This window comes from Sceloporus occidentalis, unplaced genomic scaffold (assembly GCF_023333645.1).
Source record: "Sceloporus occidentalis isolate IW3139 unplaced genomic scaffold, rSceOcc1.0.p SCAF_2, whole genome shotgun sequence".
Classification (NCBI taxonomy): Eukaryota; Metazoa; Chordata; class Lepidosauria; order Squamata; family Phrynosomatidae; genus Sceloporus; species Sceloporus occidentalis.
The window spans coordinates 221,224,980-221,240,010 of record NW_028316982.1 but is presented as its reverse complement, the minus strand read 5'-3'; the positions used below and the strand labels follow the sequence as shown (position 1 = coordinate 221,240,010).

At 39.5% G+C, this 15,031-nt stretch overlaps 1 protein-coding gene across 5 annotated transcripts in view; it reads left to right on the top strand.

Moving 5' to 3' along the window:
- Nucleotides 1–15,031, top strand: part of LOC149319712 (immunoglobulin superfamily member 3-like) — a 187,546-nt gene that overhangs the window by 100,121 nt on the left and 72,394 nt on the right. For 3 of the 5 annotated variants that reach the window (XM_089512236.1, XM_089512232.1, XM_089512235.1), the window contains exons 4-7: nucleotides 2,241–2,651; nucleotides 5,424–5,444; nucleotides 5,914–6,303; nucleotides 9,344–9,745. In XM_089512236.1, the coding sequence (XP_089368362.1) occupies nucleotides 2,241–2,651; nucleotides 5,424–5,444; nucleotides 5,914–6,303; nucleotides 9,344–9,745 (1,224 nt within the window). The remainder of the gene's footprint in view (nucleotides 1–2,240; nucleotides 2,652–5,423; nucleotides 5,445–5,913; nucleotides 6,304–9,343; nucleotides 9,746–15,031) is intronic. The other 2 variants (XM_089512233.1, XM_089512234.1) reach the window with 2 other exon arrangements.

The window sequence follows — 15,031 nt, the reverse complement described above, 5'->3', positions numbered from 1 at the left end:
GAGTATATGCGTCCCAGAAGAGTTTGAAATGATTTTATACAGTGAAGAACAAGCACTTCTTGATGCTGCTAGCAAAACTAGTCCTAAGGCTTCTGGGTTTGCTTTGGAGCTGATTCTGCTTAAGCCACAGCCACAGTCCATTGCTCACTTGCTCATTGTCTGTGTGAATACACAGATACAATAAACCACAGTAAAGGCTAAACTAAATGTTGAACAGCATGCAGAGGTAGTGTTCAGGTTCAGCTGTTAAAACAGAAATAAAACATGATGGTCACCTGCTGAATTCTTTAAGTCCTGAGCCCTTTGCATCATTACCTGCATGCTTTGAAAACAAAGGGAAGCCATGAAGTTGAAGCAATGGTGGTTGCATGAAGTAGGTCTAGTTTTACTGAACAAGTGCCCAATAAAAAGTTGTCCATTGTTCTTTGTTCCCCACCTAATACATCTTGTTATATGATGTTCTGCTCTGTGTATAAGAGGGGCAAGTGAAGCATCCTGATTAGCTGATTGAAATTAATTTCTTACCTAGTGTTGGACTGAATGGATATATCAGTGGAGAGTTCTTTGTTCCTTTCTTTTACCTTAGCATTTCCATTTGGAGTAGATACTCAGTCTAAAGGTAGGAGTGGAAAGGACTGTGGAATTTATTTTTCATTCACTACAATAGTGGTACATCCGGAAGATGTTGGACTGCCACTGACATCAGCCCTGCTCACCATAACCAATTGCAGGGAATGATCCAAACTGCAGTCTGACATCATCTGGAGGACAATGTGTTCATCATTCCTACACTACATGAATATGTAAGTTATTGGTCTGTCTAGATTTTGCCTCTATTTTTAAGTGCTTTCCTAATGTTAGGCACATCTAGTGATACCTTTGTTTCCTCCCCAGTGGAAAGCAAATGGCAGATGGAAGCCTTACTATGGGAAATAGATATTGCAGAGCTGGTGTGGCAAATGAGTTATTGGCAATAGATATTTTGGGATGAGATGGAGAATATAAGTCTGAAATGGCACATTTCACTACCATTGTATTTACTCCCAGCATTATACATACATTTTATGAAACAATACATTTTTTGTTTTCCTGCTCATGGAAAAATAATAGTGAAAACTTGCCCTTCCCATATCTCTGACCATCTTTTGCTATAGGAGTAAATCACTATTCATATTCAGCACTGACATATTCAGCAATATGTGTAGAGTCCTTTAATAAATTTTCAAGGCTTTAATTTTATAAATTGTTGGTCTTTTAAGTTGTTTATATATTTCATATTTCTACTTTTTATTGATGTTTTTACATTGTGATAATATGTTTTTAGTATTGGAAGCCACCTTGAGCCTCATTATTGGAGAGGAAAGGCAGTACTTAAATTAATAAAATAAAAATAAATAAATACTTGAAACTGTTCACACACACACACACACACACACACCAGGCATTAGATTTGTTTGCTAAGGAATATCAGCTGGGTAGCGTATGAGAAATTAGCAGAGACTACAAAGTCCCTGCATGCAAACCACAGCATCTGCAAAGGTGCTTACATACTGCTTCTAAAGACAGTTGCTTAATTTGCATAAGTATGTGTTTACTGCCGTAGTTGCTGTTCTCGCAATATATGCTTTTCCTATGAATGTTGACACCTTGGTTTTGCTTGTGGGCATTGGTAAATTATAGAAGGACATAACCTTTTTTATTATTTTTTTAAAGGAGAAATTCAATGTGATGCCTTTTGGGGAGAAAGATTAAAGAAACAAAGCAAAATTCTAGCTAAGAAAATGTAAATGTCAAAAACCTGGGAAGATGGTGTGAAGAAACAAAAAATAAAGCTTAATTGCCTGAAGGAAATCTCTAAGAAATAGTGGAATCTGTCAGTTGTGCAGTATCAAAGATAGAAGTAATCTATACAGTGTAGGGCATACTTGCCCAACCTGACCCCCCCCCCCCCCCGTCCAATGTTTTGGACTGTCACCTTCAGCCAGCATGGCAAATAATTACAGTCTTCTCCATTACTAGAATGCAGAAGGCAAGTTTAGGCTTCTAAGAGTGAGGTAAGCTGTCAGGAGATGTGGGTAATGGCAAGTGCTGGATAATACTATTGGAGAAGCCGGTTTCAAGTTTAAAAGTGACTTGATACTTTTTTTTTTTTTTTTTGGCTCTACTCAGAGGTTGCCTTTAACAACAGTAGCACCATTGTTACTCTCTTTTCTTTTGTTCAACTTTCTTCTCTCTTACAGTTATTCCTGACTCCCTGAGAGTGACTTCAGAAGCCCAGACTCTGAACAAAGTACAGCATGACTCTCTGGAGTTGAAGTGTGAGGTATCTAAAAATACTGCACAGCATAGCCACATTTCTATTTCCTGGTACCGAAAGAAAGGAGATGAGCCAGCTGTGGAGGTGATCTCCCTCAGTCGTGATTTTGTGCTGCGTGCAGGAAGTGACTACACTCAACGACATGCCAGTGGAGATATCCGCTTGGATAAAATAGGCGAGACCCTGTCCAAGCTTACAATCTACAATCTGCAGTCTTCCGATGGGGGCGAGTTTTACTGTGAAGCAGCTGAGTGGATTCAGGACCCTGACGACACTTGGTATGCAATGACCCGCAAGCGCTCAGAGGGCACCATGGTCTATGTGGAAGGAACTGGTTAGTATGACAAGCTTTCTTTTTCTCAACTTTCACAGATTTAATATTCTCTGTGGCTTTGCTTATTTTTGTGCAGAGGGGGACAAAGAAGAAAGTGTCAAAGTTATCTCTAACACTGATTATCATGGGGTTAGGATTCAAAGACATACTGTAGCTGTGTTAGTCTGGAATATCAGTATGCAAAAGGATCTTGGAGCATCTTTGAAACTGTGCAAAAGAAGTTGTTGCATAAGCTTTCATAAATGGTTATCATGGCAAGTTTTTCTGCAATAAAACTTCTCTCTCCATTGCAAAATTCATCTGAGGCCTTAACTGTTTGTAGAATTTCAAGAATTAGGCCACTTGGCTTGAGTTTATTCAGCCATATTTATATGTGGCTATTCATCCTTCTTCCTTGGAAAGGTATTTGCAAATCTGTTGATGAGAGCCTTTTTGTATGAGTAAAAAAAAGTACTGGCCCTCTATCCCAATGGCTAATAAGGCATTTCACCCCCTTCTTTATCCCCAAGTGTACAGTCCACTCTCCATATCCACATATCTTTGTATCTATGGATTCAGCTAGCCACAGCTTGAAAATATTCAAGGAAAAAAAATTCAAATAAGCAAATCTTGATTTTCTTTTACTATGCCATTGTTTTTAATGGGACTAGAGCATCCATGGATTTTGGTATCCACAGGAGGTCCTGGAACCAAGCCCCAGCAGATATCAGGTGCCACTGTACTTGGTTACAGTGAGGAAAAAAATCCAAAATAACTATGTACACACGAACATCTGTGTGTACATAGGCACAAATGGAGTACATACAGTGGTCCCCCGGGTTACGAAATTAATTCGTTCCGCTGCCGCTTTCGTAACCCGAAAGGCTTTCGCAAGCCGAATTGCCATAGGCGCTAATGGGGAAAAGCCGCGATTTGGTGCGAAATAGCGCCAAAAAGCACCAAAAGTTTTTTCGTAACCCGAAAAAACTTTCGTAACGCGGAACAGTTTTTTTAATAGGATTTTTTTCGTAACCCGGAAATTTCGTAAGGCGGCGCATTCGTATCCCGGGGTACCACTGTAGTCTAAAATTATTTTTTTTAAGGACATGTTTTGATTGGTTATTTCAACTGTATCATTTCAACACTATTGGTCTCCACAGTCCTGTCTTTTTAAATTCCCTTTCTTCTTCCCCTTCTCATTTTGCTTCCATTCTTTCATTTCTTTGCTTTCACTTACCCTTACATTCTGTCTGTGTCTGGTCTGCCACTAGCTTTCTCTTTTCCCCTATTAACTTGGAATTCAGGCTCTTCTCTGATTTTTACTTTGAAAAGGAATTGATAATGAGACACTCCATTTGTACATTATTTTTTCTTCCTAAATATTGTTAGAAGTCTTTCAGAGCCTTTTGTAAAGTTATTACAGAGTGCTGTCAGCAGTGGTTTAACAGTTTTGTTCCCAAAGGACATGTATGTGGTTACTAATACCCTAGATGGGCATGACCTACACAAACTACTCCTCAGCCTGGTGCATCCAGATGTGTTGGACTAGAATTCCAAAAATCCAAACAAAAAGTACTTGATGGGCACACAGCTGCAATATAGATAAATAAAGTAAGAACCGTATAAACAGAATGTAACTAGTATGTTGTATATGGGACGTGGTAGCTCAATGGTTAAGATGCTGACTCTGATGATTGCAAGGTCGGCAGCTTGAGACCCAAGCACAGCGAGATGGAGTGAGCTCCCATCACTAGTTCCATTTTTCTTGTATTTGTGCTCATCTTGGTTATCGTTCAGTTAATAGTATTTGTACCAGTGTGATTTAATTTTGTCACTATATTCACTCCATGTTTAGCAAGTGGTTTTTTTAAATTGTAGGATTTCTTGTACAATCCACGGTGTCTTACTTTATTTATCCATATTGCAATTGTCTACCCCTAAAGCACATTCTGATTAATTGTTTTTTGGGCTGGTGCCCTATAGTGTATGTAAACTATAATTTCCACCATCCCCATAGACTGGCTGGTCTGGCTTGGGTGATAGGAGTTGTAGTCTTAACATATTTGAATACCACCAGAGGCTGACCTAGATATTTTAGGTGCCAATTACTGTAAAAATGAAAATAAACGTGAAAAGTAACTTGTTAAAAAAGCCACTGATATATTTAGAATAGTCATGAGTTGCATCATCGCAGAATAAAATTCTCTTGACACTAAAATAGTTATGTGAGATTGCTGTTTGAGAACTTTTGGTTGTACTGGAGTTTAAAAAGCAAATGTAATTTATTGGGGGAAGAATCTAATGGAAATAACTAATTTGGCAGTACAAGTGTACAAACTCTGAGGAAGTATGAATCTGGTTTTGGATGGGTAAAGGAATATATTTAAAGGCTGAATCATATGTTCTAACAATTACAAAGGGTATCCTTTTAATCCTACAGGATGTTTAAAATAAGTATAACTCATTTTTTTTCTTTTGAAATTAAAAGTAAATATTTGGACGAGATGCAGTGTAAGAATTGAACATGTTTGTGTATGTATTTTGTCCCTGCAACAGATCATAGCTTCTGGGTATGGTGGCTGGAGTGGGATTTTCCAGTAAATAAAGCATTATTTTATGACTTTCTGCTCAGTTAGCATTTAAATACATTGAACATTTAATGCCCTGTTTTTCCTAAAATTAAGGTTGCATCAATTACTTTTAGTGGCTTACTAATAAGTGTTCCACCTTGTTTTGTTTTGTCTTATGTTGTTTCCCTTTTTGAATGGTGCTGTCCTCTTTTTGGCATTTCAGTTGTTACTCACTCTAGTTTTGGTAGGATTTACTGGGATTTGTATAATGTATGTGTGTGTGTGTATATATAGAGAGAATACTTTATTTTTATGACGCTATCAGTGGATAAAATCATATTGGACACTACTGACATTTTAAGTCAGGACTTCTAGAATAAGTGCATTATTAATTTTTAAAAAGCTTTTATTACGTTGTTACACACTTCAAAATATTTAATCAAAATATATAAAGCCAAGATGGAATGATATTTGAAAATGGCAATGTGCATCTGATACTGAAACATTATTCCCACCCTTCTACCTCTCCTGCAGGGAACTATTAATTTAATAAGTAACTATGCCAGATTAATTTGCACTAAGCAAATTATCAGCAAAGGGTTCCCTTGTCCAAGTTCTCAATAGGATTTTCTTGTGTGTTCAGTGCTGTGATAGTTTCTTTTGGTATGTCTGTGTGTATATATATATGTGTGCGTATGTTCTGTTCCTCTTAGATATGGACATCAACGTCCGGCTAGAGACAGAGAAGAGGACGTACACAGTGGGAGAGCCAGTGGAATTCAGGTGCATTCTGGAGGTACAAAATGTTGCAAAGAGATACTTTTCCATATCTTGGGCCTTCAACAGTTCCCTGATTGCCACTTTTGGAGCCAATGCAGTGCCAGTCCTTAACAACGAGTTTGCCCAACGTGAAGCTCTGGGACAGCTGAAAGTGGCCAAAGAGAGTGACAGTGTCTATATCTTAAAAATCTACCGACTCCGCTTGGAGGACAGTGGCAAGTACAACTGCCGGGTCACAGAGCGCTTGAAGACAACAACCGGTGAATTTATTGATGGAGAGAGCAAACGGCCAAAGAATACACCCATCACAGTCCTGCCTCTCAGTAAGCAGAGATCTCCTGAGCTTCTCTTGATTATGTCTGGGGAAGTGCTGGCATCTTGGGGCATGGGGTCAATGTGAGACAAGAAGCATATGGGTCTGTTTGCTCCTTGGCTGTTCTTAAACACAGTCTGCAAACAAACTTCAGACTGCTCAAATTTCTGAGCCACTTCACTCCAAAAGCTCAAAGCAGTTTTTACCAGATCAGTCAGCATCACACAAATGGGTGGTAGTTAATGCTAAAAAAAAAAAAATACAAGCCATTTTAATACAACAAGATAAAGTGCTCCATACTTCAAGAGGGATGGGAATGACTTTCTGTAACTTTATACGTCTTTTTTTATTGAATAATCTTGGAAGGCAAAAAAAAAATTAGATCCTTCTGACAAGAAGAATCCTGCTAAATTTGAAAAAAGTAGCAGAAGAGTATGTGTGCTAGAGACCAGCTGATTTGAGGCAGTAACAGGAAGAACACAGCTCTCCATTCCTGTTGCCATCACCCTGTCAAAATCACTTTAGAGGCAACAAAAGTTTTTTGTCATGCTACTCCATCATGCACAGGGACAAAAACAGAGTTAGATGTTAAAAGTGCAGACCTAAAAATAATAATAAACTAAATAAAATCCTACCAGGGCCTGATTGAGAGCAGGGTGAAGGGAAGTAACTTTCAGAAGAAATGCAAACAATAGCAAGAATGCAAAATAAGAATTAGGTTACAAAAGATGGAATTTGGTCTGGTTTGAAATACAGAAAATTTGAACAAGCAAATAGCACAACCATTAATTTTCTGCTATCCACAGTTTCAATATTTGTTTTTCCTAAGGGAAAATAAAGTTACAAAGAGCAGTGTAAAATACTAAATGGTTTCTGATACATTATTTGATTCATTGATCCTTCCAAAAGAACCTGGTAAATTTATTCCCTTGTTGGGAGCTGGAGCTATCACAAAATTACAGCCCCCTGCCTAGAATTTAGATTTATGAGAAGCTAAATGGCCATATTGGCTAGAGAGTTATAATAATAACGATAAAAGAGCTTTTTCAGATTTTTCCAGTTGGAAACAATACTATATTCTAAGAATCACAGCAGCTGAATAGACTAAGCAGTTGGTTCCAGTCACTCCTCATTAACTCTCCAGTTGTAGGGATATTCAGCAGTGACAAAGAGCTCTTCTGAGAGGAAGCAATCCTTATGGACAGGAGTGAGGACTTTTTGGCCCTCCAGATATTTTGGAGTGTAGCTCCTTTAACACATTGGCTACTCTGTGTGGGGCTTAGAATCATAGAGTTGGAAGAGACTGCAAGGGCCATCCAGTCCAACCTCCTGCCATGCAGGAAATCTAAATCAAAGCATCCCCGACAGATGGCCATCCAGCCTCTGTTTGAAGACCTCTAAGGAAGGAGACACCACTACACTCCGAGGGAGTTTGTTCCACTGTCGAACAGCCCTTACTGTCAGGAAGTTCCTCCTAATGTTGGAGTGGAATCTCTTTTCCTGCAGCTTGCATCCATTGTTCCGTGTTCTAGTCTCTGGAGCTGCAGAAAACAAGCTCGCTCCCTACTCAACATGACATCCCTTCAAATATTTAAACAGGGCTATCATGTCACCTCTTAACCTTCTCTTCTCCAGGCTAAACATCCCCAGCTCCCTAAGTCTTTCCTCATAGGGCATGGTTTCCAGACCCTTCACCATTTTAGTCGCCCTTCTGGAGGGCCAGAGTTTCCTACCTCTGACTTGAGAGATTTTGGGCACAGAATGCAAAGATCTCCCAGAAGTTCAACTGTATAACTGAACATTGCCTTGGTTGGATTGAATGTTGCTCTTTTCCATGCCTAAATGCAATAAAAAAACTGTTCTGTCCTTTCTTACCTGTTGCAAGCTAAACCCTTCCAGATTCACAGGGCTTGAATTTGTTTTAATCACCAAGTCAGCCCTTCAGTTCATTTCTACATTGCCTTGCTCTGTCTTTACAAAACTGTTTCTTAAAAGGCAATTAATAATTATTATTTGAACTAGCATAAAATATATATTCATTGAGCAAAACAGTAGCTGAAAATAGAATGTTATGCAAAATTTGCATCCTAGTTCTCATATTTTGAAAATATGCTGTATGTTGCCATGCCATAAACTGACAGCAATATGATCCGTCCTGCTTTCTAAAATAGATTTTTAGGAGAGAGGAAGTTCATGTATACAGTCCTCTCAGGCTCCAACTGGTATGGTAATTAAAATGATAAGAACAAAAATTTAAAAAACAGGTTAAAATGGCAGAGTGATATAGAGGTGGCCCAACTCATACAGTATTGAGCAAGATCTTAGAAAAGACAGGGCTTGGTCAAACATCAAAAACACTTAAGTGCTGTGTGAACTCTCGCCCTTAGGATGCCATAAATGAGGAGGCCTTGTCTCTATTGTCTCCCACACCTCCAAAGGATGGGACACTTTGAGAAGGGTCTCAGAAGAGGAACTCAATATACAATCAGATTCAAATATGTGTTTTTACAGAGAAATGACAGTGCTGGGTATTTTCCAGAAAAGAGTTCAGTGGAATTTTCTTTCTGCTGTTCTTATTCAGTATAATTGGTTTAGCCTGTTTGACTCTTAAGTACTGCTAACTAAATGTAAAAGTGGAAAGCTTTCGGTAGAAAAATATAGTGTTTTAAATATATGCATTTCAGAAATTTTTTTAACCAAGATACCTGGTACTTTAGGACCTCAACATAAACAGCAACCAAAACTGAATTATGTCCAACCATAACTGGACCGTAATTGGGAGGGATGTCCTTCAGCTGGTTCTAGTCAACAATCTAGCAGCCACAAAACTACTGGTAGTTTAAATATTTAGCCTCGGCTAAAATCCTTTTTAGAATCAGAGAAATTACTTACTGATTGTATCCATTTACTGCCAGATTATATGCTTTATTCCCTACATAACCCCCAAGCCTGGGCATGTTTGGGAATGTGAAAGAGTGACCAGCAGGATTTATGTGTGAATTGGCCTTGGCAGCCTTGCCTGTAACCACATGTTCACTCCTTTACTGCAGAGACCAATATTTCAGTGGAGGTATCCAACAATGCTACAAGTGTTCTAGAAGGCGAGAGCCTTCGGTTTGGCTGCACTGTCCGCACAGGGTTTAGACCCCAGAACAGACTCTCTGTCACTTGGCAGCTTGTGGATAAGCAGAACCGTCGCAGTGATATTGTGCAGCTTGACCGGGATGGCACCCTTCGCCCTGGGCCCTCATACGCTGAGCGCAGTAGCTACGGTGGGATCCAAATGGAGCAAATACGGCCTGGGTCCTTCACACTAGAAATCTTCAACAGCCTCAAGGCAGATGAGGGCCATTACGAGTGTCGTATCACAGAGTGGACTCGTAGGCTGGATGGGGAGTGGCAGATGATTGGGGAGCGGCATAATGGCTCTACAGTATCCATCACTGCACTGGGTGAGTGTACAGAGTGTTGTTAAATTTGTGTAATAATAGTAAGCATAGGGCCTTTGCATACCTCATACATACTCCCCATCTTCAGTCAAAGTTTAATCCCATTAATTTTAACATTGCTGTCTTGGTAAGAGAAATAGTTACATATAGTTCAGTAGTTGCTGAATGTGGAAACATAGGAGCCTGTTGCCTTTGTACTGCTTTGCTTGCACTTCTTTCCTCACATCCTCACATACTTATTTGGAAACTAGAACTACGGTGGAATTTGTGAACAGAAAAATAGAACTGATGCTATCTTCTCTGTCTTCTCTATCCACCCATCCCACATATTTCTGGTTAAGTGTGACAGTGGGAATTCTAGTCTGGTGACATAATAGCACATAGTGATTAGGTGCAGGCTATAGATCAGTAGTTGAGTGCAGGCTTTAGATGCAGACAGTCCCAGGTACACTACCTTGTGTTTCCAGTTTAAAAGATTGTGTAACATTGACTGTGAAAAAAGTTGAAGGTTCATCACTTGGGGCATATTGTAGTCAGAGCTTACCTTTGGCAAGCTGAATGGTGTTTTCCTTGCTAGATTTCAACCACAGGTATAACTTTTGCATTGTCACTTTCCATGACCCCTTTGTGAAAGCAGACATTTGGTTCCTGATAGGTATCTTTTTCTGGATCACTTTCCTGTCCTTTCCTGGGGCATCAGGTTGTTTTATCTCTTCCTCTGGCTTTGCTGCCTCCCAATGTAAATGCTTCAAAGGCTTCCCAGCTCTATTCCTCCTTTTATTTTTGTGCCTAATGCAGTGCCTCTGCTCTGTTAAGGCATCTCCCCTGCTAATTATAGCCCCCATGATTTGACACTCTGACAAGATGGTATAGGGTTGCCTTCCAGTAATCCTACTTCCTATGTGCAACATAGCTTTCTCTGTTGAGAGACTATGTAAATTTGGAAATGCAAGATTTCAAACTGAGACATGCAGCTTGTTTGGAAGGTGAAGCTATTGTGTGACCTTCTGGTGAGTTTTCTTTTCCTCATGTTTCTATGGGCTTGCCAGTTGTTCATCAGACTCTCAAGACTATGCAGATTTTTTTTGTTAACACTTTACTGTTTTGCTTCAAATTAGTGTACTCTTTTAGTTCTGTTCTGGAAGAGGACAAAAATTATATTTAAGTGATCTGGAAGCTGTCTGCCTGGAGTAATGATGGATAGCTGTTTTATTCTGGGTGAAATGGCACCTGAAAGTGCTTCTCTTTCTTGCATTTCATCTTCTAGAGAGAAAGAAGGAACTTTCTCTGATGCTCAGCAGAACATGTTGTCACTTTATTTCAGCACCCAGCCTGAGAAATGCCTAGATTACTTTTTCTTAATGGCAAAATTAATATTGCTGCATAAAAATTCCTAGATTGACTGAAGTAGGTATCTTAAGACAGCTGGCAGAAAGTGCTACAACCAGTAGTATGGGTTTTCTGGGGGAAAGTACAGCTGCATACTGTTTTCCTGTAAAATTTCCCAGTGTTCTAAATAGTGTTACCTTAAAGGTAAAGGTAAAGGTTTTACCTTGACCAGATCGTCTAGTTGTGTCCAACTGTAGGGGGTGATGCTCATCTGCGTTACCAAGCCAAAGAACCAGCATTGTCAAAGACCAGCATGACTGCACAGAACACTGGTAACTTCCCACCAAAGTGGTACCTATTTATCAACTTGCACTCTTACATGCTTTTGAACTGCTAGGTTGACAGAAGCTGGGACTAGTGATGGGAGCTCACTCCATTATGTAGCACTCTGCCTTGAACTGCCGACCGGCCGATCATGCAGTCACCAGAGTGAACATCTTAACTATTGAACCACCACATGCCATTTACTTTACTCAGCACATTTTGGTTTAAACATTATAGTGAAACACATGTATATGTATATGTTGCAGAAAATTTTCAGTGGAAAAATACAGCATCTGAAATGTTTTCTGGAAAATATTCCGATGAAGACACAAAGGTGTAACCCTAAACTGAAAATGGCAGGACACAAATGTCTAGGGAAAAAAAGCAATGGTCATGCAATAGCAAAGGTTTTATTAGAAACAAACTAGAAAAGTTGGATAAAAAATGGGAGAGATGGGTAAAATCTAGTCAGTCCCGCAGACAGACAGATGTGCTGTGGTCTGTGTGCAGAGCCCTAAGATAAAATCAAAAGCTCATGCGGCAAATGGGTAAAAGAGCTGATGTGACCAATGTGTACTAGGCTATAGAACTATAAATCCCAACCAATGGAACGAGTATATGGAGATGTCATACATATTCAATACACATACAAATACAAATGAAATTTTCAACACCTCCAAGTAAACAAATGGGAGGGATACCATAGCAAGCCCATTACAAGAGATAAATTGATAAAATGAGACCAATCGCGTTTCGACAACAAGTCTTCATCAGTGGTCGGAAAAGGCTGTTGTTACAGCATAAGGATATAACAGTATGTGTGGATACATCCGGTGGAAGTAAGTAGTTGTTTGTCCAAAATGGACAGTAACCTGGATGTCCCACCCCACGCCTTTGGTTACGAGTTACGACTCATGTATCTTCCCAGCATATGCACTGCTATCCCTTCCCTAACCTGCTTTGGAAAAGGAACACAGGCATGTTCAGAATGCTTCAGAAAACAGGGAGTTGAAGATTTGGCTGCTTATTCTAGCCCTTGTTTGAGGTTTATTATTTTCCTTTCTTTCCCTGGCATACAGCCAGAGATATACGTTTTCTGTTTACTTTATATGAATATGGGGTTGGATCTAACTAAACTGAAATGCACTTAGGTCCCAGTAAGAACAACATTTCATGTTCACTAAACTTTCACAGTAGTGCAACTAAGGTTCAGTCTAATCCATTGCAAAGCAAAATGGATTGTTTTCTGATGGGCACACATTTCTAGTGCATATTTTTCTTATAGATGTGAAAGTGACTTTGTTCTCCAATCCATGTTTCCTTTATAACTGTAACGTAGGGGTGAAGGAGACCCTTCTAAGTGAGCATCAGTAGTCGAGAGGGAGTTATGCTCAGCCCTACCTCCAAACACTGTTTATCTGGCCATAAAGGCCGTGTTAATTTATAATCCTTCTTCCAACTCCACATTCCAGTGTTACCCAAAGAATAGGTCCGGGGACTGGGGTTTTCCACCAACTGTCAGTAATACTTCAGATGTTGAGGAAATTAGCTGGGGTAATCTTTGGACCTTTGTCAGCAATATATATCAGTACTAACTGGGAGGACCCCAGGTTCTGGGTGAATTAAAAAGACTTATTATTTAGAAAATATGCAATGCAACCACACAAACCAGATAACAATCCAAACAACCCCTGCATACAAAGCTAGCCAAAATAGAAATTTGGAAAGGCAATAGCAGAGCTTTAGAGATTACAGTGGAGTTATAATTACCTGTATGGAAAAAAAAGACTGTGGAAACCTGGAGTGGCTCAGACTGGGAGGTCTGAGGGAAACACAACATACACAGCCAGGTGTATATCGTAGGAAGGGCGGCATATAAATAAAAATTTTATTTATTATTATATTATATGCCAGCTGTGTGCATAGAGGTTAGGTTTTGAAACCATATTTATACCTTAAAAGTAGCCCTAGCCTAGGTGATATGCGATCTTGCCAGGTAACAAAGGCTGAATGATTTCTCCCAAAAATGAACAAAGAGATCCCAGCTTGGGATTGTGGTTTTAACAAAAGCAGTTATTGGATTGGGATATTCCTGAGATAGGTGGATGGAGAAGTTTGTCTGTGAAAAACAACAGGGGATAGGCAGAGAGACTGGCTTACTGCTTTTGGTTGTGAAGAAATCCTTTGTCTCAGGTTTTGAGAAGAAATGCGTATTACTTGGGTGAAGGAAGAAGCATGTAGGGAGCCCTGGTGGTGCAGTGGTTAAATACTAGTACCACAACCACAGTGTTGCAAGTTTGAACCTAGAGGAGAGCTCCAAGGTTGTCTCAGTCTTCAATCCTTTTTTAGATCGGTAAAATGAGTACCCAGCTTGTTGGCAGCAATTTGCTTACACATGGTAAACCGCTTAGGGAGCCCTAGTTCACTGATAAGCAGTATAGAAATGTACTTGCAATTACTATTTTTATTGCTGTTGCACTTTAGATTTGATGGTTTTGTTTACTTTTATGCACACGTGCCTCAGGGAAACAACCCTTTTTCCCTGGGAACTTAACCTCGTGTTCCTGTCATTGATCTCCCAAAAACATGCTATGCCCAAATATGAGATATAAAAATATGAGGACCCCAAAATACAGGCCCTAGGTGAGGGAATGAATATACAGATAACATCAGCCACCTTCTGAAGCCAACTGAAGGAAAATAGTCAGTAGTCCATATATAAGGGGACAGTTGCTGGGTGGGAAGGACTTACACTTTTTCTGACCTTGTCTGTTCCCTTACTACCGTGATCCTCCTTTCAAGATTGTACCTGCATTCCTCTGCAAATGTGGATTTGCAAACACTGGCCATGCAGGCTGGAGGATTCTAGGAGTTCTAGTCCAAAAAGTAACTAATCCAAGCTCTGGCAAGAATAAGCAAATAAATGGTATGCTTATCTTTTTTTTTCTCTTATGTCCATTAATTATGGTTATCACAATCACCCCAGATGTGGTGGTCTACAGATGGGAAAAATTAATATCTCTGACCTTATGCTTATGTTTGCAGTCATCTGAAAACAGCAAGAAGTCTCAGTGATTTATACAGGTAGCAGCTGCAAATGTTATCTGAGACAAGACCCTGCCCATTCCCCAAAGTGTAAGAATTACCAGGGATGACAGCAAATTATGGATCTTTGAAATAACATCTCCTATAACCCAGAAACAAGGAGTCTGAGGCACTGAATAAAAATCAAGTTGCACAACTTGCAAAACTTACACTTTGTTGGATTCAATAGGTTAGATGTTGTAGTAGAGGATGGCAGTTTAACACAAAGATTCCACAGCAAAGAAATATTAGAAGCTATGAATGGCAAGATCATAGTGATCTGCACGTTATTACATTTTCCAATAACTTTAAGCCCTGCAGTTTCTTTGAGTGGCAAGTAAGAGATTGAGTTTACCCAGGATTTAGGTCCAGGAGGCCACCTCTCAAAATAGAGGCTAGTGTAAAAATGTAATTGGGTCATTCAAATGCGCAATCTAAGCAGGTCTGGTATTATAAGCTGCCTCTGTGTAAGACTGTCTAGAAGCTGTGTGTGAACTTCTATGAGCTTCATGGTAAGAGAGAATGGTATATAAAACTTTAGAACTTTAGCAA